This window comes from Oreochromis aureus, linkage group 1, assembly GCF_013358895.1.
Source record: "Oreochromis aureus strain Israel breed Guangdong linkage group 1, ZZ_aureus, whole genome shotgun sequence".
Classification (NCBI taxonomy): Eukaryota; Metazoa; Chordata; class Actinopteri; order Cichliformes; family Cichlidae; genus Oreochromis; species Oreochromis aureus.
This window is the reverse complement of record NC_052942.1, coordinates 8,079,484-8,099,767: the sequence shown is the minus strand read 5'-3', so window position 1 is coordinate 8,099,767 and position 20,284 is coordinate 8,079,484. Positions and strand designations below refer to the sequence as shown.

The 20,284-nt window shown below is 42.9% G+C and overlaps 1 protein-coding gene across 3 annotated transcripts in view; it reads right to left on the bottom strand.

Annotated features, from left to right (window-relative positions):
- Positions 1–20,284, bottom strand: part of LOC116313494 (C-myc promoter-binding protein-like) — a 182,559-nt gene that overhangs the window by 4,000 nt on the left and 158,275 nt on the right. For all 3 annotated transcript variants that reach the window (XM_039602313.1, XM_039602363.1, XM_039602445.1), the window contains one exon: positions 291–355. In XM_039602313.1, the coding sequence (XP_039458247.1) occupies positions 291–355 (65 nt within the window). The remainder of the gene's footprint in view (positions 1–290; positions 356–20,284) is intronic.

The following is a 20,284-nucleotide window of genomic DNA, read 5'->3' as shown; positions in this document are numbered from 1 at the left end:
GCAAAATGGAGCAAAAATATTGGATGTGGAAACAAAACTCAAAAAAATCTTGAAAGTTCTAAAAATCTAATACAATTGCTGTGAAGAGCAGTGATGCTGTATATACTGTTAGTTTCATTTATAGCTTATTAATACTTTCCCCAAAGTTCAGGTTTAAATGAATTCATGCTGTTTTATGAATTTTACTATAGAGTTAATCAAATGAATTATTGACACACACATATGTTATGTAAGAAACACTCTTTTAAAACAGAAAACATACACATCCAAGACATAAACTTAATACTCACCAATATCAATGTTATCTTTTCCCAGAGCCACCAAGGACAGGAAGAGGATGTCCCTGTACAAACTCCTGAGGAAGAAAGGCGAGGTCACATGCGATCAGTATAAATGGCTGATGAGTGCTTTAAACGTGTATATTTGAATCACTTTTTCCTAAACACAAACTGGTAGGTCTTTCTTCCATAAACACAATAATTAGATGAACAGACACGATGATCATAATGAGCAGAAGCACAAAGCAAACATTGCTGCCTTCATGCAAACATTCAAGCAGGTGTTAAACAGTCATGCTGTCTCCCTTTTCCCTCTCAGGTCCTGTTACTGCAAGTACAATAATTGGAAACTGTGTAAATTGACTGCTCGTTTGTGGTTGTCGGGGTTAAGTGAATGAAAATAAGAACAATAATCAAATCAATTCTCCAAATAACACTCCCTGATGAGCACAGTGCATCTCTCTGCGAGCATGTTTCAGTGTGTTGCATTTTCGGACTCTGTGACACATACACTTCCCACTAACCCAAAGGCACTCACTAGAGGACTAGAGGAATTTATATCAATCCACAGCTGAAAATAGTACCAAACAAAACTGCACAGCCTGTGGTATGGGCTCAAATTGTGGTCATAAATATTTTGTACTTGTAAATCAGTTTTGTACTTGTAAATCAGGATTTGTATGTGTAAAAAGAATTTGTGTGTGTGTAAAAAAGATTTGTATTTGTAAAAAGAATTTTTGTGTGTAAAAAAGATTTGTATGTGTAAAAAGAATTTGTGTGTGTGTAAAAAAGATTTGTGTGTGGACTTAGCCAAAAAATACCTGTGAAACTCTGCACTCAAGTTTCAAGTTACAAGTACGAATTTTGACCCTATTTTTCTTCCTTTCATCTGATTGGCCAATGTCATGTCAATCACAAATTTAACTATCCAATCAGAGAACAGATGGGTTTGGCTGTCGGAGGGGCGCTTTTTTGAACTGCAGGTCCTTGAAGGGTAATACAGTTTGAAGCTGGAGGATCTCTATATAAATATCCGATAGAAGCTAGGTCCCCTAACTTTCAGCAGCTGTTGAAAGGACAAAGTTGTGGTATATAAGTGGTTAGAAATACCATTATTACTTTAGGATTAGTTTAACACAAAGTCAGGGCTGACCCGGGACTTTTGCTGTGAGTCACAGTGCGCAGCATAAAGGTCCTTTCACATCAGACGCAGCATGTGCTGCTAATGGTAACTAAAAGCCAAGGATCCAGAATTTGTTGCGCAGGCTCTGCGCTCTGTGGGTTTTTGCAGCAGCTCTACCTTTACTAGATGCACCTGCTCCTTGTCGTTTCTATCTCTGACTTTATGTCCTCTACAAGAGTTTCTGTTTTTTTTTGCTGGTTCTTCAAATGTTCAATAAAAACATGTATGCTAATTCATAACAAAGAAAGCTTTGTAACTATCCCCACTATTGAAGACTGTCATTTCCACAATACCCCCCTCCCCCGAGGTCCGCAGCGCTGTTGAAAAGGCTCTGGAGGTCCCTGTATTAAGCACGTAAACCTGAGACACAAAAATCACAAAACTCGGACCACCACAGACTGCTATTCCTTCGCGGTGATGAAGCAAAACGCTGGGCTGGCATGTAAAAGGGCATTTATTCCCTTCAAGGACCTGAAGCTCCATAAAGCACCCCTCCAATAGCCAAACCCATCTGTTCTCTGATTGGATAGTTAGGGCCCGAGCACCGAGAGTGCAAAGGCCGTATTGTATCTGCTTTGTTTATTATTAGGGCCCGAGCACCGAGAGTGCGAAGGCCCTATTGTATCTGCTCCGTTTATTAGGGCCCGAGCACTGAGAGTGCGAAGGCCCTATTGTATCTGCTCCGTTTATTAGGGCCCGAGCACTGAGAGTGCGAAGGCCCTATTGTATCTGCTCTGTTTATTATTATTATTATTATTATTATTAGGGCCCGAGCACAAAAGTGCGAAGGCCCTATTGTATCTGCTCTGTTTCTTATTATTATTATTATTATTATTATTATTATTATTATTATTATTATTATTATTAGGGCCCGAGCACAAAAGTGCGAAGGCCCTATTGTATCTGCTCTGTTTCTTATTATTATTATTATTATTATTATTATTAGGGCCCGAGCACAAAAGTGCGAAGGCCCTATTGTATCTGCTCTGTTTCTTATTATTATTATTATTATTATTATTAGGGCGAGCACTGACTGTGCGAAGGCCCTATTGTATCTGCTCTGTTTCTTATTATTATTATTAGGGCCCGAGCACAAAAGTGCGAAGGCCCTATTGTATCTGCTCTGTTTCTTATTATTATTATTATTATTATTATTATTATTATTATTATTATTATTAGGCCCGAGCACAAAAGTGCGAAGGCCCTATTGTATCTGCTCTTCTTATTATTATTATTATTATTATTATTATTATTATTATTATTATTATTATTATTATTATTATTTCGCAAATGAATCGGCCTTTTGAGGGCCTAAACATGCTCGAAAACTCATGAAATTTTGCAGACGCGTCAGGTCTGGTGAAAATTTACGTATTTTAATGTCCGTGAGACATGTCCAGGGAAAATTGGCTCAGTAGCGCCACCTAGAAAAATGAAAACGCGAGCCCCGAGATGGGTATGACCTACATGTATAAAACTCGAACACATATCTAGCGTTCGGAGGCGCACATAAAAGTCTATTATGGCCATGTCCTAAACCCAACAGGAAGTCCGCCATTTGGAAGTGAAGGTGACATTTTGGCTCTAATTTTGCCATTTCCATGCCTCGAACTTTTGCGAACTCCTCATTGGAATTTCATCGCACAAGCTTCATATTTGGTCAGTGTCAACTACACACCTGGGCCATGTTAAATTGCGGAGCTTTTGAGTTTTCGGGTTACTGTGAGGCCGTGGCGCCACGGCGAATTTCGATGACTCGCCATGAAAATCTTATTGCCTCTCGTTCTGTCATACATTGTCCGACCTTGACCAAAGTGGACACATATGATAAGGCTCCACCCTGAACATATTTCAACTGCCATATTTGACACCAGGGACAGCGCCACCTAGTGGGAACAGGAAATGTCATGTTTTACACTTTGGGGTACAGTATTGTAATGGGTGACATCTGCAGCCTCAAATTTCTCCAGGAAAGCCTTAAGGAGTTGGTCTTGGGTTACAGAGAAAACTGTGAGTTTTCGCTGAAGGGTGTGACCCCAGCAGCATGGCGAACATTGAGGTCTCGCCATGAAGAAACAAATTAGTGTAACTCAATGAAATCCAATCTGATCAGTACCACATTTTACAGGGATGATGTCAGACCCGCCCTGAACAGATTGATATGCCCATTGTCAGGAATACGTAGAGCGCCACCTAGTGGCACCAGGAAATGTCATGTCTTTCATTTTGTTGTACTGATTTTCACAGGTTCATCGTGGCCACCTCAAAAGCGGTGAATATCACCATCAGTCCCTCTTGATGCTTCAGTGAGAAAATTGTGACTATAAACTGAACGGCGCACCCTGGTGGCAGCGCAGTTCACCATGAAAGATGAAGTGGCTTTTGAGGGGCTTGAAAAGTTTAAAAAGTCTTGAAATTTGGCGCACACCTCTAATGTGATGAGGGATTTCTTTTATATGTTCATTTTCCTTGAACAGCGCAAAAATGGCTCCACAGCGCCCCTACAAAATTTCAAAACAACAGCCCCTGCTCTGTGTTTTATGTATGAGTTTGAAACCTGGCAAGCTTATTGGAGATATCAAGATGTACAAAAAGTCTCTTGGAGCAATATCCCAAATCCAACAGGAAGTCAGCCATTTTAAAATTAATGTGTAAATTTGGCGACATTTTCCCCTCTTTTCAGGCCTCATACTTTGACGAACTCCTCCAAGGGATTTCATTAGATTTACGCGATCTCCTGTGTGTGGAATCTAAAGACCTTTGTGATGTTAAATTGCGAAGCTTTTTACGCTCAGGGAAACGGGTGGTCATGGCGGCACGTGGAGTTTCACTCACTCGCCAAAACCAGTAACCTGCTGTCGCTCAAAAACACAATGTCCAATCTCTCCCAAAGTTCGCAGGCGTGATGAGACTCGAGCTCGGAAATGTTTGTTATGCCATTTGTCAGCAATGGTTAGAGCGCCACCTAGTGGGACGACTATAATAATGGTTGAATGAGATGAAATTTTAGCTGGTGGTTAAATGCATGAATTCCATCAATGTGACATCAGATCGGAAGCGCTGGTTTTAGGTGTTGGGCTTGGCTCGACGCTACCGGGGTGCGAGGGCCCTCATATCGCTGCTTGCAGCTTTAATTATTATTATTATTATTATTTCGGCAAATGAATCGGCCTTTTGAGGGCCTAAACATGCTCGAAAACTCATGAAATTTTGCACACGCGTCAGGTCTGGTGAAAATTTACGTATTTTAATGTCCGTGAGACATGTCCAGGGAAAATTGGCTCAGTAGCGCCACCTAGAAAAATGAGAAACGCGAGCCCCCCGAGATGGGTATGACCTACATGTATAAAACTCGAACACATATCTAACGCTCGAGAGGCACATAAAAGTCTATTATGGCCATGTCCTAAACCCAACAGGAAGTCCGCCATTTGGAAGTGAAGGTGACATTTTGGCTCTAATTTTGCCATTTCCATGCCTCGAACTTTTGCGAACTCCTCATTGGAATTTCATCGCATAAGCTTCATATTTGGTCAGTGTCAACTACACACCTGGGCCATGTTAAATTGCGGAGCTTTTGAGTTTTCGGGTTACTGTGAGGCCGTGGCGCCACGGCGAATTTCGATGACTCGCCATGAAAATCTTATTGCCTCTCGTTCTGTCATACATTGTCCGACCTTGACCAAAGTGGACACATATGATAAGGCTCCACCCTGAACATATTTCAACTGCCATATTTGACACCAGGGACAGCGCCACCTAGTGGGAACAGGAAATGTCATGTTTTACACTTCGGGTACAGTATTGTAATGGGTGACATCTGCAGCCTCAAATTTCTCCAGGAAAGCCTTAAGGAGTTGGTCTTGGGTTACAGAGAAAACTGTGAGTTTTCGCTGAAGGGTGTGACTCAGCAGCATGGCGAACATTGAGGTCTCGCCATGAAGAAACAAATTAGTGTAACTCAATGAAATCCAATCTGATCAGTACCAGATTTTACAGGGATGATGTCAGACCCGCCCTGAACAGATTGATATGCCCATTGTCAGGAATACGTAGAGCGCCACCTAGTGGCACCAGGAAATGTCATGTCTTTCATTTTGTTGTACTGATTTTCACAGGTTCATCGTGGCCACCTCAAAAGCGGTGAATATCACCATCAGTCCCTCTTGATGCTTCAGTGAGAAAATTGTGACTATAAACTGAACGGGCGCACCCTGGTGGCAGCGCAGTTCACCATGAAAGATGAAGTGGCTTTTGAGGGGCTTGAAAAGTTTAAAAGTCTTGAAATTTGGCGCACACCTCTAATGTGATGAGGATTTCTTTTATATGTTCATTTTCCTTGAAGAGCGCAAAAATGGCTCCACAGCGCCCCTACAAAATTTCAAAACAACAGCCCCTGCTCTGTGTTTTATGTATGAGTTTGAAACCTGGCAAGCTTATTGGAGATATCAAGATGTACAAAAAGTCTCTTGGAGCAATATCCCAAATCCAACAGGAAGTCAGCCATTTTAAAATTAATGTGTAAATTTGGCGACATTTTCCCTCTTTTCAGGCCTCATACTTTGACGAACTCCTCCAAGGGATTTCATTAGATTTACGCGATCTCCTGTGTGTGGAATCTAAAGACCTTTGTGATGTTAAATTGCGAAGCTTTTACGCTCAGGGAAACGGGTGGTCATGGCGGCACGTGGAGTTTCAATCACTCGCCAAAAGCAGTAACCTGCTGTCGCTCAAAAACACAATGTCCAATCTCTCCCAAAGGTCGCAGGCGTGATGAGACTCGAGCTCGGAAATGTTTGTTATGCCATTTGTCAGTAATGGTTAGAGCGCCACCTAGTGGGACGACTATAATAATGGTTGAATGAGATGAAATTTTAGCTGGTGGTTAAATGCATGAATTCCATCAATGTGACATCAGATCGGAAGCGCTGGTTTTAGGTGTTGGGCTTGGCTCGACGCCGCGCGGGGTGCGAGGGCCTCATATCGCTGCTTGCAGCTTTAATTATTATTATTATTATTATTATTTCGGCAAATGAATCGGCCTTTTGAGGGCCTAAACATGCTCGAAAACTCATGAAATTTTGCAGACGCGTCAGGTCTGGTGAAAATTTACGTATTTTAATGTCCGTGAGACATGTCCAGGGAAAATTGGCTCAGTAGCGCCACCTAGAAAAATGAGAAACGCGAGCCCCGAGATGGGTATGACCTACATGTATAAAACTCGAACACATATCTAACGCTCGAGACGCACAAAAAAGTCTATTATGGCCATGTCCTAAACCCAACAGGAAGTCCGCCATTTGGAAGTGAAGGTGACATTTTGGCTCTAATTTTGCCATTTCCATGCCTCGAACTTTTGCGAACTCCTCATTGGAATTTCATCGTTACAAGCTTCATATTTGGTCAGTGTCAACTACACACCTGGGCCATGTTAAATTGCGGAGCTTTTGAGTTTTCGGGTTACTGTGAGGCCGTGGCGCCACGGCGAATTTCGATGACTCGCCATGAAAATCTTATTGCCTCTCGTTCTGTCATACATTGTCCGACCTTGACCAAAGTGGACACATATGATAAGGCTCCACCCCTGAACATATTTCAACTGCCATATTTGACACCAGGGACAGCGCCACCTAGTGGGAACAGGAAATGTCATGTTTTACACTTTGGGGTACAGTATTGTAATGGGTGACATCTGCAGCCTCAAATTTCTCCAGGAAAGCCTTAAGGAGTTGGTCTTGGGTTACAGAGAAAACTGTGAGTTTTCGCTGAAGGGTGTGACCCCAGCAGCATGGCGAACATTGAGGTCTCGCCATGAAGAAACAAATTAGTGTAACTCAATGAAATCCAATGTGATCAGTACCAGATTTTACAGGGATGATGTCAGACCCGCCCTGAACAGATTGATATGCCCATTGTCAGAATACGTAGAGCGCCACCTAGTGGCACCAGGAAATGTCATGTCTTTCATTTTGTTGTACTGATTTTCACAGGTTCATCGTGGCCACCTCAAAAGCGGTGAATATCACCATCAGTCCCTCTTGATGCTTCAGTGAGAAAATTGTGACTATAAACTGAACGGCGCACCCTGGTGGCAGCGCAGTTCACCATGAAAGATGAAGTGGCTTTTGAGGGGCTTGAAAAGTTTAAAAGTCTTGAAATTTGGCGCACACCTCTAATGTGATGAGGATTTCTTTTATATGTTCATTTTCCTTGAACAGCGCAAAATGGCTCCACAGCGCCCCTACAAAATTTCAAAACAACAGCCCCTGCTCTGTGTTTTATGTATGAGTTTGAAACCTGGCAAGCTTATTGGAGATATCAAGATGTACAAAAAGTCTCTTGGAGCAATATCCCAAATCCAACAGGAAGTCAGCCATTTTAAAATCAATGTGTAAATTTGGCGACATTTTCCCTCTTTTCAGGCCTCATACTTTGACGAACTCCTCCAAGGGATTTCATTAGATTTACGCGATCTTCTGTGTGTGGAATCTAAAGACCTTTGTGATGTTAAATTGCGAAGCTTTTACGTTCAGGGAAACGGGTGGTCATGGCGGCACGTGGAGTTTCAATCCTCGCCAAAAGCAGTAACCTGCTGTCGCTCAAAAACACAATGTCCAATCTCTCCCAAAGGTCGCAGGCGTGATGAGACTCGAGCTCGGAAATGTTTGTTATGCCATTTGTCAGTAATGGTTAGAGCGCCACCTAGTGGGACGACTATAATAATGGTTGAATGAGATGAAATTTTAGCTGGTGGTTAAATGCATGAATTCCATCAATGTGACATCAGATCGGAAGCGCTGGTTTTAGGTGTTGGGCTTGGCTCGACGCCGGGGTGCGAGGGCCCTCATATCGCTGCTTGCAGCTTTAATTAGGGCCCGAGCACAAAAGTCACGAAGGCCCTATTGTATCTGCTCTGTTTCTTATTATTATTATTATTATTATTATTATTATTATTATTATTATTATTATTATTATTATTATTATTTGGCAAATGAATCGGCCTTTTGAGGGCCTAAACATGCTCGAAAACTCATGAAATTTTGCAGACTCGTCAGGTCTGGTGAAAATTTACGTATTTTAATGTCCGTAGACATGTCCAGGGAAAATTGGCTCAGTAGCGCCACCTAGAAAAATGAGAAACGCGAGCCCCGAGATGGGTATGACCTACATGTATAAAACTCGAAACACATATCTAACGCTCGAGACGCACATAAAGTCTATTATGGCCATGTCCTAAACCCAACAGGAAGTCCGCCATTTGGAAGTGAAGGTGACATTTTGGCTCTAATTTTGCCATTTCCATGCCTCGAACTTTTGCGAACTCCTCATTGGAATTTCATCGTTACAAGCTTCATATTTGGTCAGTCTCAACTACACACCTGGGCCATGTTAAATTGCGGAGCTTTTGAGTTTTCGGGTTACTGTGAGGCCGTGGCGCCACGGCGAATTTCGATGACTCGCCATGAAAATCTTATTGCCTCTCGTTCTGTCATACATTGTCCGACCTTGACCAAAGTGGACACATATGATAAGGCTCCACCCTGAACATATTTCAACTGCCATATTTGACATCAGGGACAGCGCCACCTAGTGGGAACAGGAAATGTCATGTTTTACACTTTGGGGTACAGTATTGTAATGGGTGACATCTGCAGCCTCAAATTTCTCCAGGAAAGCCTTAAGGAGTTGGTCTTGGGTTACAGAGAAAACTGTGAGTTTTCGCTGAAGGGTGTGACCCCAGCTGCATGGCGAACATTGAGGTCTCGCCATGAAGAAACAAATTAGTGTAACTCAATGAAATCCAATCTGATCAGTACCAGATTTTACAGGGATGATGTCAGACCCGCCCTGAACAGATTGATATGCCCATTGTCAGGAATACGTAGAGCGCCACCTAGTGGCAACAGGAAATGTCATGTCTTTCATTTTGTTGTACTGATTTTCACAGGTTCATCGTGGCCACCTCAAAAGCGGTGAATATTAACATCAGTCCCTCGTGATGCTTCAGTGAGAAAATTGTGACTTTAAACTGAACGGCGCACCCTGGTGGCATCGCGGTTCACCATGACCAATGAAGTGGCTTTTGAGGGGCTTGGAAAGTTTAAAAGTCTTGAAAATTGGCGCACACCTCTAATGTGATGAGGGATTTCTTTTATATGTTCATTTTCCTTGAACAGCGCAAAATGGCTCCACAGCGCCCCCTACAAAATTTCAAAACAACAGCCCCTGCTCTGTGTTTTATGTATGAGGTTGAAACCTGGCAAGCTTATTGGAGATATCAAGATGTACAAAAAGTCTCTTGGAGCAATATCCCAAATCCAACAGGAAGTCAGCCATTTTAAAATCAATGTGTAAATTTGGCGACATTTTCCCCTCTTTTCAGGCCTCATACTTTGACGAACTCCTCCAAGGGATTTCATTAGATTTACGCGATCTCCTGTGTGTGGAATCTAAAGACCTTGGTGATGTTAAATTGCGAAGCTTTTACGTTCAGGGAAACGGGTGGTCATGGCGGCACGTGGAGTTTCAATCACTCGCCAAAAGCAGTAACCTGCTGTCGCTCAAAAACACAATGTCCAATCTCTCCCAAAGGTCGCAGGCGTGATGAGACTCGAGCTCGGAAATGTTTGTTATGCCATTTGTCAGTAATGGTTAGAGCGCCACCTAGTGGGACGACTATAATAATGGTTGAATGAGATGAAATTTTAGCTGGTGGTTAAATGCATGAATTCCATCAATGTGACATGAGATCGGAAGCGCTGGTTTTAGGTGTTGGGCTTGGCTCGACGCCCGGGGTGCGAGGGCCCTCATATCGCTGCTTGCAGCTTTAATTAGGGCCCGAGCACAAAAGTGCGAAGGCCCTATTGTATCTGCTCTGTTTCTTATTATTATTATTATTATTATTATTATTATTATTATTATTATTATTATTATTATTATTATTATTTCGCAAATGAATCGGCCTTTTGAGGGCCTAAACATGCTCGAAAACTCATGAAATTTTGCACACGCAACGTCAGGTCTGGTGAAAATTTACGTATTTTAATGTCCGTGAGACATGTCCAGGGAAAATTGGCTCAGTAGCGCCACCTAGAAAAATGAGAAACGCGAGCCCCGAGATGGGTATGACCTACATGTATAAAACTCGAACACATATCTAACGCTCGGAGACGCACATAAAGTCTATTATGGCCATGTCCTAAACCCAACAGGAAGTCCGCCATTTGGAAGTGAAGGTGACATTTTGGCTCTAATTTTGCCATTTCCATGCCTCGAACTTTTGCTGAACTCCTCATTGGAATTTCATCGCAAAGCTTCATATTTGGTCAGTGTCAACTACACACCTGGGCCATGTTAAATTGCGGAGCTTTTGAGTTTTCGGGTTACTGTGAGGCCGTGGCGCCACGGCGAATTTCGATGACTCGCCATGAAAATCTTATTGCCTCTCGTTCTGTCATACATTGTCCGACCTTGACCAAAGTGGACACATATGATAAGGCTCCACCCCTGAACATATTTCAACTGCCATATTTGACACCAGGGACAGCGCCACCTAGTGGGAACAGGAAATGTCATGTTTTACACTTTGGGGTACAGTATTGTAATGGGTGACATCTGCAGCCTCAAATTTCTCCAGGAAAGCCTTAAGGAGTTGGTCTTGGGTTACAGAGAAAACTGTGAGTTTTCGCTGAAGGGTGTGACCCCAGCAGCATGGCGAACATTGATGTCTCGCCATGAAGAAACAAATTAGTGTAACTCAATGAAATCCAATCTGATCAGTACCAGATTTTACAGGATGATGTCAGACCCGCCCTGAACAGATTGATATGCCCATTGTCAGGAATACGTAGAGCGCCACCTAGTGGCACCAGGAAATGTCATGTCTTTCATTTTGTTGTACTGATTTTCACAGGTTCATCGTGGCCACCTCAAAAGCGGTGAATATCACCATCAGTCCCTCTTGATGCTTCAGTGAGAAAATTGTGACTATAAACTGAACGGCGCACCCTGGTGGCAGCGCAGTTCACCATGAAAGATGAAGTGGCTTTTGAGGGGCTTGAAAAGTTTAAAAGTCTTGAAATTTGGCGCACACCTCTAATGTGATGAGGATTTCTTTTTATATGTTCATTTTCCTTGAACAGCGCAAAATGGCTCCACAGCGCCCCCTACAAAATTTCAAAACAACAGCCCCTGCTCTGTGTTTTATGTATGAGTTTGAAACCTGGCAAGCTTATTGGAGATATCAAGATGTACAAAAAAGTCTCTTGGAGCAATATCCCAAATCCAACAGGAAGTCAGCCATTTTAAAATTAATGTGTAAATTTGGCGACATTTTCCCCTCTTTTCAGGCCTCATACTTTGACGAACTCCTCCAAGGGATTTCATTAGATTTACGCGATCTCCTGTGTGTGGAATCTAAAGACCTTTGTGATGTTAAATTGCGAAGCTTTTTACGTTCAGGGAAACGGGGTGGTCATGGCGGCACGTGGAGTTTCAATCACTCGCCAAAAAGCAGTAACCTGCTGTCGCTCAAAAACACAATGTCCAATCTCTCCCAAAGGTCATAGGCGTGATGAGACTCGAGCTTGGAAATGTTTGTTATGCCATTTGTCAGTAATGGTTAGAGCGCCACCTAGTGGGACGACTATAATAATGGTTGAATGAGATGAAATTTTAGCTGGTGGTTAAATGCATGAATTCCATCAATGTGACATCAGATCGGAAGCGCTGGTTTTAGGTGTTGGGCTTGGCTCGACGCGCCGGGGTGCGAGGGCCTCATATCGCTGCTTGCAGCTTTAATTATTATTATTATTATTATTCAGGCAAAAGAAGGGCCTTTTGAGGGCTTTAACATGCTCGAAAACTCTTGGAATTTTGCACACATGCCAGGTCTGGTGAAAAATTTTGTATTTTAATGGTTTTACATATGAGCACTGGGAAATGGCTCTGTAGCGCCACCTATGCCTTGTTAAATGCAGCCCTACGAACACATCGTTTTAGCTACATGTATGAAATTTGGCACACATGTGTATCATGCCAAGCCGAACAAAAAAGTCTGTGGGACCATTGACGCAAACCCAACAGGAAGTCCGCCATTTGGAAGTGAAGGTGACATTTTGGCTCTAATTTTGCCATTTCCATGCCTCGAACTTTTGCGAACTCCTCATTGGAATTTCATCGCACAAGCTTCATATTTGGTCAGTGTCAACTACACACCTGGCCCATGTTAAATTGCGGAGCTTTTGAGTTTTCGGGATACGGTGAGGCCGTCAGGCGCCACGGCGAATTTCGATGACTCGCCATGAAAATCTTATTGCCTCTCGTTCTGTCATACATTGTCCGACCTTGACCAAAGTGGACACATATGATAAGGCTCCACCCCTGAACATATTTCAACTGCCATATTTGACATCAGGGACAGCGCCACCTAGTGGGAACAGGAAATGTCATGTTTTACACTTTGGGGTACAGTATTGTAATGGGTGACATCTGCAGCCTCAAATTTCTCCAGGAAAGCCTTAAGGAGTTGGTCTTGGGTTACAGAGAAAACTGTGAGTTTTCGCTGAAGGTGTGACCCCAGCAGCATGGCGAACATTGATGTCTCGCCATGAAGAAACAAATTAGTGTAACTCAATGAAATCCAATCTGATCAGTACCAGATTTTACAGGGATGATGTCAGACCCGCCCTTAACCGATTGATATGCCCATTGTCAGGAATACGTGAGAGCGCCACCTAGTGGCACCAGGAAATGTCATGTCTTTCAATTTGTTGTACTGATTTTCACAGGTTCATCGTGGCCACCTCAAAAGCGGTGAGTATCACCATCAGTCCTTCATGATGCTTCTGTGCGAAAATTGTGACTTTAAACTGAACGGCGCACCCTGGTGGCAACGCTGTTCACCATGAAAGACGGTGCCTTTTGAGGGGCTTGGAAATTTTAAAAGTCTTGGAATTTGGCCCAAACCTCCAATGTGATCAGGGCTTCGTTGTTATGTGATCATTTTCCTTGAATAGTGCAAAATGGCTCCACAGCGCCCCCTACAAAATTTCAAAACATCAGCCCCTGCTCTGTGTTTTATTTATAAGTCTGAAACCCGTAAGCTTATGGAGGATATCAAGATGTACAAAAAGTCTCTTGGAGCAATATCCCAAATCCAACAGGAAGTCAGCCATTTTAAAATTAATGTGTAAATTTGGCGACATTTTCCCTCTTTTCAGGCCTCATACTTTGACGAACTCCTCCAAGGGATTTCATTCGATTTACGCGATCTCCTGTGTGTGGAATCTAAAGACCTTTGTGATGTTAAATTGCGAAGCTTTTTACGCTCAGGGAAACGGGTGGTCATGGCGGCACGTGGAGTTTCAATCACCGCCAAAAGCAGTAACCTGCTGTCGCTCAAAAACACAATGTCCAATCTCTCCCAAAGGTCGCAGGCGTGATGAGACTCGAGCTCGAAAATGTTTGTTATGCCATTTGTCAGTAATGGTTAGAGCGCCACCTAGTGGGACGACTATAATAATGGTTGAATGAGATGAAATTTTAGCTGGTGGTTAAATGCATGAATTCCATCAATGTGACATCAGATTGGAAGCGCTGGTTTTAGGTGTTGGGCTTGGCTCGACGCTACCGGGGTGCGAGGGGTTCTCATATCGCTGCTTGCAGCTTTAATTATTATTATTATTATTAGGGCCCGAGCACAAAAGTGCGAAGGCCCTATTGTATCTGCTCTGTTTCTTATTCTTATTCTTATTATTATTATTATTATTATTATTATTATTATTATTATTATTATTTTTCGCAAATGAATCGGCCTTTTGAGGGCCTAAACATGCTCAAAAACTCATGAAATTTTGCACACGCGTCAGGTCTGGTGAAAATTTACGTATTTTAATGTCCGTAGACATGTCCAGGGAAAATTGGCTCAGTAGCGCCACCTAGAAAAATGAGAAACGCGAGCCCCGAGATGGGTATGACCTACATGTATAAAACTTGGAACACATATCTATCGCTCGGAGACGCACAAAAAGTCTATTATGGCCATGTCCTAAACCCAACAGGAAGTCCGCCATTTGGAAGTGAAGGTGACATTTTGGCTCTAATTTTGCCATTTCCATGCCTCGAACTTTTTCGAACTCCTCATTGGAATTTCATTGTACAAGCTTCATATTTGGTCAGTGTCAACTACACACCTGGGCCATGTTAAATTGCGGAGCTTTTTGAGTTTTCGGGATACGGTGAGGTCGTGGCGCCACGGCGAATTTCGATGACTCGCCATGAAAATCTTATTGCCTCTCGTTCTGTCATACATTGTCCGACCTTGACCAAAGTGGACACATATGATAAGGCTCCACCCCTGAACATATTTCAACTGCCATATTTGACATCAGGGACAGCGCCACCTAGTGGGAACAGGAAATGTCATGTTTTACACTTTGGGGTACAGTATTGTAATGGGTGACATCTGCAGCCTCAAATTTCTCCAGGAAAGCCTTAAGGAGTTGGTCTTGGGTTACAGAGAAAACTGTGAGTTTTCGCTGAAGGGTGTAACCCAGCAGCATGGCGAACATTGAGGTCTCGCCATGAAGAAACAAATTAGTGTAACTCAATGAAATCCAATCTGATCAGTACCAGATTTTACAGGGATGATGTCAGACCGCCCTGAACAGATTGATATGCCCATTGTCAGGAATACGTAGCGCCACCTAGTGGCACCAGGAAATGTCATGTCTTTCATTTTGTTGTACTGATTTTCACAGGTTCATCGTGACCACCTCAAAAGCGGTGAATATCACCATCAGTCCCTGTTGATGCTTCAGTGAGAAAATTGTGACTATAAACTGAACGGGCGCACCCTGGTGGCAACGCAGTTCACCATGAAAGATGAAGTGGGTTTTGAGGGGCTTGAAAAGTTTAAAAGTCTTGAAATTTGGCGCACAGCTCTAATGTGATGAGGATTTCTTTTATATGTTCATTTTCCTTGAACAGCGCAAAATGGCTCCACAGCGCCCCTACAAAATTTCAAAACAACAGCCCCTGCTCTGTGTTTTATGTATGAGTTTGAAACCTGGCAAGCTTATTGGAGATATCAAGATGTACAAAAAAGTCTCTTGGAGCAATATCCCAAATCCAACAGGAAGTCAGCCATTTTAAAATTAATGTGTAAATTTGGCGACATTTTCCCTCTTTTCAGGCCTCATACTTTGACGAAACTCCTCCAAGGGATTTCATTAGATTTACGCGATCTCCTGTGTGTGGAATCTAAAGACCTTTGTGATGTTAAATTGCGAAGCTTTTACGCTCAGGGAAACGGGTGGTCATGGCGGCACGTGGAGTTTCAATCACCGCCAAAAGCAGTAACCTGCTGTCGCTCAAAAACACAATGTCCAATCTCTCCCAAAGTTCGCAGGCGTGATGAGACTCGAGCTCGGAAATGTTTGTTATGCCATTTGTCAGTAATGGTTAGAGCGCCACCTAGTGGGACGACTATAATAATGGTTGAATGAGATGAAATTTTAGCTGGTGGTTAAATGCATGAATTCCATCAATGTGACATCAGATCGGAAGCGCTGGTTTTAGGTGTTGGGCTTGGCTCGACGCGCCGGGAGTGCGAGGGCCCTCATATCGCTGCTTGCAGCTTTAATTATTATTATTATTATTATTTCGCAAATGAATCGGCCTTTTGAGGGCCTAAACATGCTCGAAAAACTCATGAAATTTTGCAGACGCCAGGTCAGGTCTGGTGAAAATTTACGTATTTTAATGTCCGTAGACATGTCCAGGGAAAATTGGCTCAGTAGCGCCACCTAGAAAAATGAGAAACGCGAGCCCCGAGATGGGTATGACCTACATGTATAAAACTCGAACACATATCTAACGCTCGAGACGCACAAAAAAAGTCTATTATGGCCATGTCCTAAACCCAACAGGAAGTCCGCCATTTGGAAGTGACGGTGACATTTTGGCTCTAATTTTGCCATTTCCATGCCTCGAACTTTTGCGAACTCCTCATTGGAATTTCATCGTACAAGCTTCATATTTGGTCAGTGTCAACTACACACCTGGGCCATGTTAAATTGCGGAGCTTTTGAGTTTTCGGGTTACTGTGAGGTCGTGGCACCACGGCGAATTTCGATGACTCGCCATGAAAATCTTATTGCCTCTCGCTCTGTCATACATTGTCCGACCTTGACCAAAGTGGACACATATGATAAGGCTCCACCCCTGAACATATTTCAACTGCCATATTTGACATCAGGGACAGCGCCACCTAGTGGGAACAGGAAATGTCATGTTTTACACTTTGGGGTACAGTATTGTAATGGGTGACATCTGCAGCCTCAAATTTCTCCAGGAAAGCCTTAAGGAGTTGGTCTTGGGTTACAGAGAAAACTGTGAGTTTTCGCTGAAGGGTGTGACTCAGCAGCAGCATGGCGAACATTGAGGTCTCGCCATGAAGAAACAAATTAGTGTAACTCAATGAAATCCAATCTGATCAGTACCAGATTTTACAGGGATGATGTCAGACCCGCCCTGAACAGATTGATATGCCCATTGTCAGGAATAGGTAGAGCGCCACCTAGTGGCACCAGGAAATGTCATGTCTTTCATTTTGTTGTACTGATTTTCACAGGTTCATCGTGGCCACCTCAAAAGCGGTGAATATCACCATCAGTCCCTCTTGATGCTTCAGTGAGAAAATTGTGACTATAAACTGAACGGCGCACCCTGGTGGCAACGCGTTCACCATGAAAGATGAAGTGGCTTTTGAGGGGCTTGAAAAGTTTAAAAGTCTTGAAATTTGGCGCACACCTCTAATGTGATGAGGGATTTCTTTTATATGTTCCTTTTCCTTGAACAGCGCAAAATGGCTCCACAGCGCCCCCTACAAAATTTCAAAACAACAGCCCCTGCTCTGTGTTTTATGTATGAGTTTGAAACCTGGCAAGCTTATTGGAGATATCAAGATGTACAAAAAGTCTCTTGGAGCAATATCCCAAATCCAACAGGAAGTCAGCCATTTTAAAATTAATGTGTAAATTTGGCGACATTTTCCCCTTTTTCAGGCCTCATACTTTGACGAACTCCTCCAAGGGATTTCATTAGATTTACGCGATCTCCTGTGTGTGGAATCTAAAGACCTTTGTGATGTTAAATTGCGAAGCTTTTACGCTCAGGGAAACGGGGGTGGTCATGGCGGCACGTGGAGTTTCAATCACTCGCCAAAAGCAGTAACCTGCTGTCGCTCAAAAACACAATGTCCAATCTCTCCCAAAGGTCGCAGGCGTGATGAGACTCGAGCTCGGAAATGTTTGTTATGCCATTTGTCAGTAATGGTTAGAGCGCCACCTAGTGGGATGACTATAATAATGGTTGAATGAGATGAAATTTTAGCTGGTGGTTAAATGCATGAATTCCATCAATGTGACATCAGATCGGAAGCGCTGGTTTTAGGTGTTGGGCTTGGCTCGACGCGCGGGGTGCGAGGGCCCTCATATCGCTGCTTGCAGCTTTAATTAGGGCCCGAGCACAAAAGTGCGAAGGGCCCTATTGTATCTGCTCTGTTTCTTATTATTATTATTATTATTATTATTATTATTATTATTATTATTATTATTATTATTATTTCGCAAATGAATCGGCTTTTTGAGGGCCTAAACATGCTCAAAAACTCATGAAATTTTGCACACGCGTCAGGTCTGGTGAAAATTTACGTATTTTAATGTCCGTAGACATGTCCAGGGAAAATTGGCTCAGTAGCGCCACCTAGAAAAATGAGAAACGCGAGCCCCGAGATGGGTATGACCTACATGTATAAAACTCGAACACATATCTAACGCTCGAGACGCACAAAAAAAGTCTATTATGGCCATGTCCTAAACCCAACAGGAAGTCCGCCATTTGGAAGTGAAGGTGACATTTTGGCTCTAATTTTGCCATTTCCATGCCTCGAACTTTTTCGAACTCCTCATTGGAATTTCATCGTACAAGCTTCATATTTGGTCAGTGTCAACTACACACCTGGGCCATGTTAAATTGCGGAGCTTTTGAGTTTTCGGGATACGGTGACGCCGTGGCGCCGTGGGCGAATTTCGATGACTCGCCATGAAAATCTTATTGCCTCTCGTTCTGTCATACATTGTCCGACCTTGACCAAAGTGGACACATATGATAAGGCTCCACCCCTGAACATATTTCAACTGCCATATTTGACATCAGGGACAGCGCCACCTAGTGGGAACAGGAAATGTCATGTTTTACACTTTGGGGTACAGTATTGTAATGGGTGACATCTGCAGCCTCAAATTTCTCCAGGAAAGCCTTAAGGAGTTGGTCTTGGGTTACAGAGAAAACTGTGAGTTTTCGCTGAAGGGTGTGACTCAGCAGCATGGCGAACATTGAGGTCTCGCCATGAAGAAACAAATTAGTGTAACTCAATGAAATCCCATGTGATCAGTACCAGATTTTACAGGGATGATGTCAGACCCGCCCTGAACAGAATGATATGCCCATTGTCAGGAATACGTAGAGCGCCACCTAGTGGCACCAGGAAATGTCATGTCTTTCATTTTGTTGTACTGATTTTCACAGGTTCATCGTGGCCACCTCAAAAGCGTGAATATCACCATCAGTCCCTCTTGATGCTTCAGTGAGAAAATTGTGACTATAAACTGAACGGCGCACCCCTGGTGGCAACGCAGTTCACCATGAAAGATGAAGTGGCTTTTGAGGGGCTTGAAAAGTTTAAAAGTCTTGAAATTTGGCGCACACCTCTAATGTGATGAGGGATTTCTTTTTATATGTTCATTTTCCTTGAACAGCGCAAAATGGCTCCACAGCGCCCCCTACAAAATTTCAAAACAACAGCCCCTGCTCTGTGTTTTATGTATGAGTTTGAAACCTGGCAAGCTTATTGGAGATATCAAGATGTACAAAAAGTCTCTTGGAGCAATATCCCAAATCCAACAGGAAGTCAGCCATTTTAAAATTAATGTGTAAATTTGGCGACATTTTCCCTCTTTTCAGGCCTCATACTTTGACGAACTCCTCCCAGGGATTTCATTAGATTTACGCGATCTCCTGTGTGTGGAATCTAAAGACCTTTGTGATGTTAAATTGCGAAGCTTTTTACGCTCAGGGAAACGGGTGGTCATGGCGGCACGTGGAGTTTCAATTACCGCCAAAAAGCAGTAACCTGCTGTCGCTCAAAAACACAATGTCCAATCTCTCCCAAAGGTCGCAGGCGTGATGAGACTCAAGGTCGGAAATGTTTGTTATGCCATTTGTCAGTAATGGTTAGAGCGCCACCTAGTGGGACGACTATAATAATGGTTGAATGAGATGAAATTTTAGCTGGTGGTTAAATGCATGAATTCCATCAATGTGACATCAGATCGGAAGCGCTGGTTTTAGGTGTTGGGCTTGGCTCGACGCGCCAGGGTGCGAGGGCCCTCATATCGCTGCTTGCAGCTTTAATTAGGGCCCGAGCACAAAAGTGCGAAGGCCCTATTGTATCTGCTCTGTTTCTTATTATTATTATTATTATTATTATTATTATTATTATTATTATTAGGGCCCGAGCACAAAAGTGCGAAGGCCCTATTGTATCTGCTCTGTTTCTTATTATTATTATTATTATTATTATTATTATTATTATTATTATTATTATTATTATTTTTCGGCAAATGAATCGGCCTTTTGAGGGCCTAAACATGCTCGAAAACTCATGAAATTTTGCACACGTCAGGTCTGGTGAAAATTTACGTATTTTAATGTCCGTAGACATGTCCAGGGAAATTGGCTCAGTAGCGCCACCTAGAAA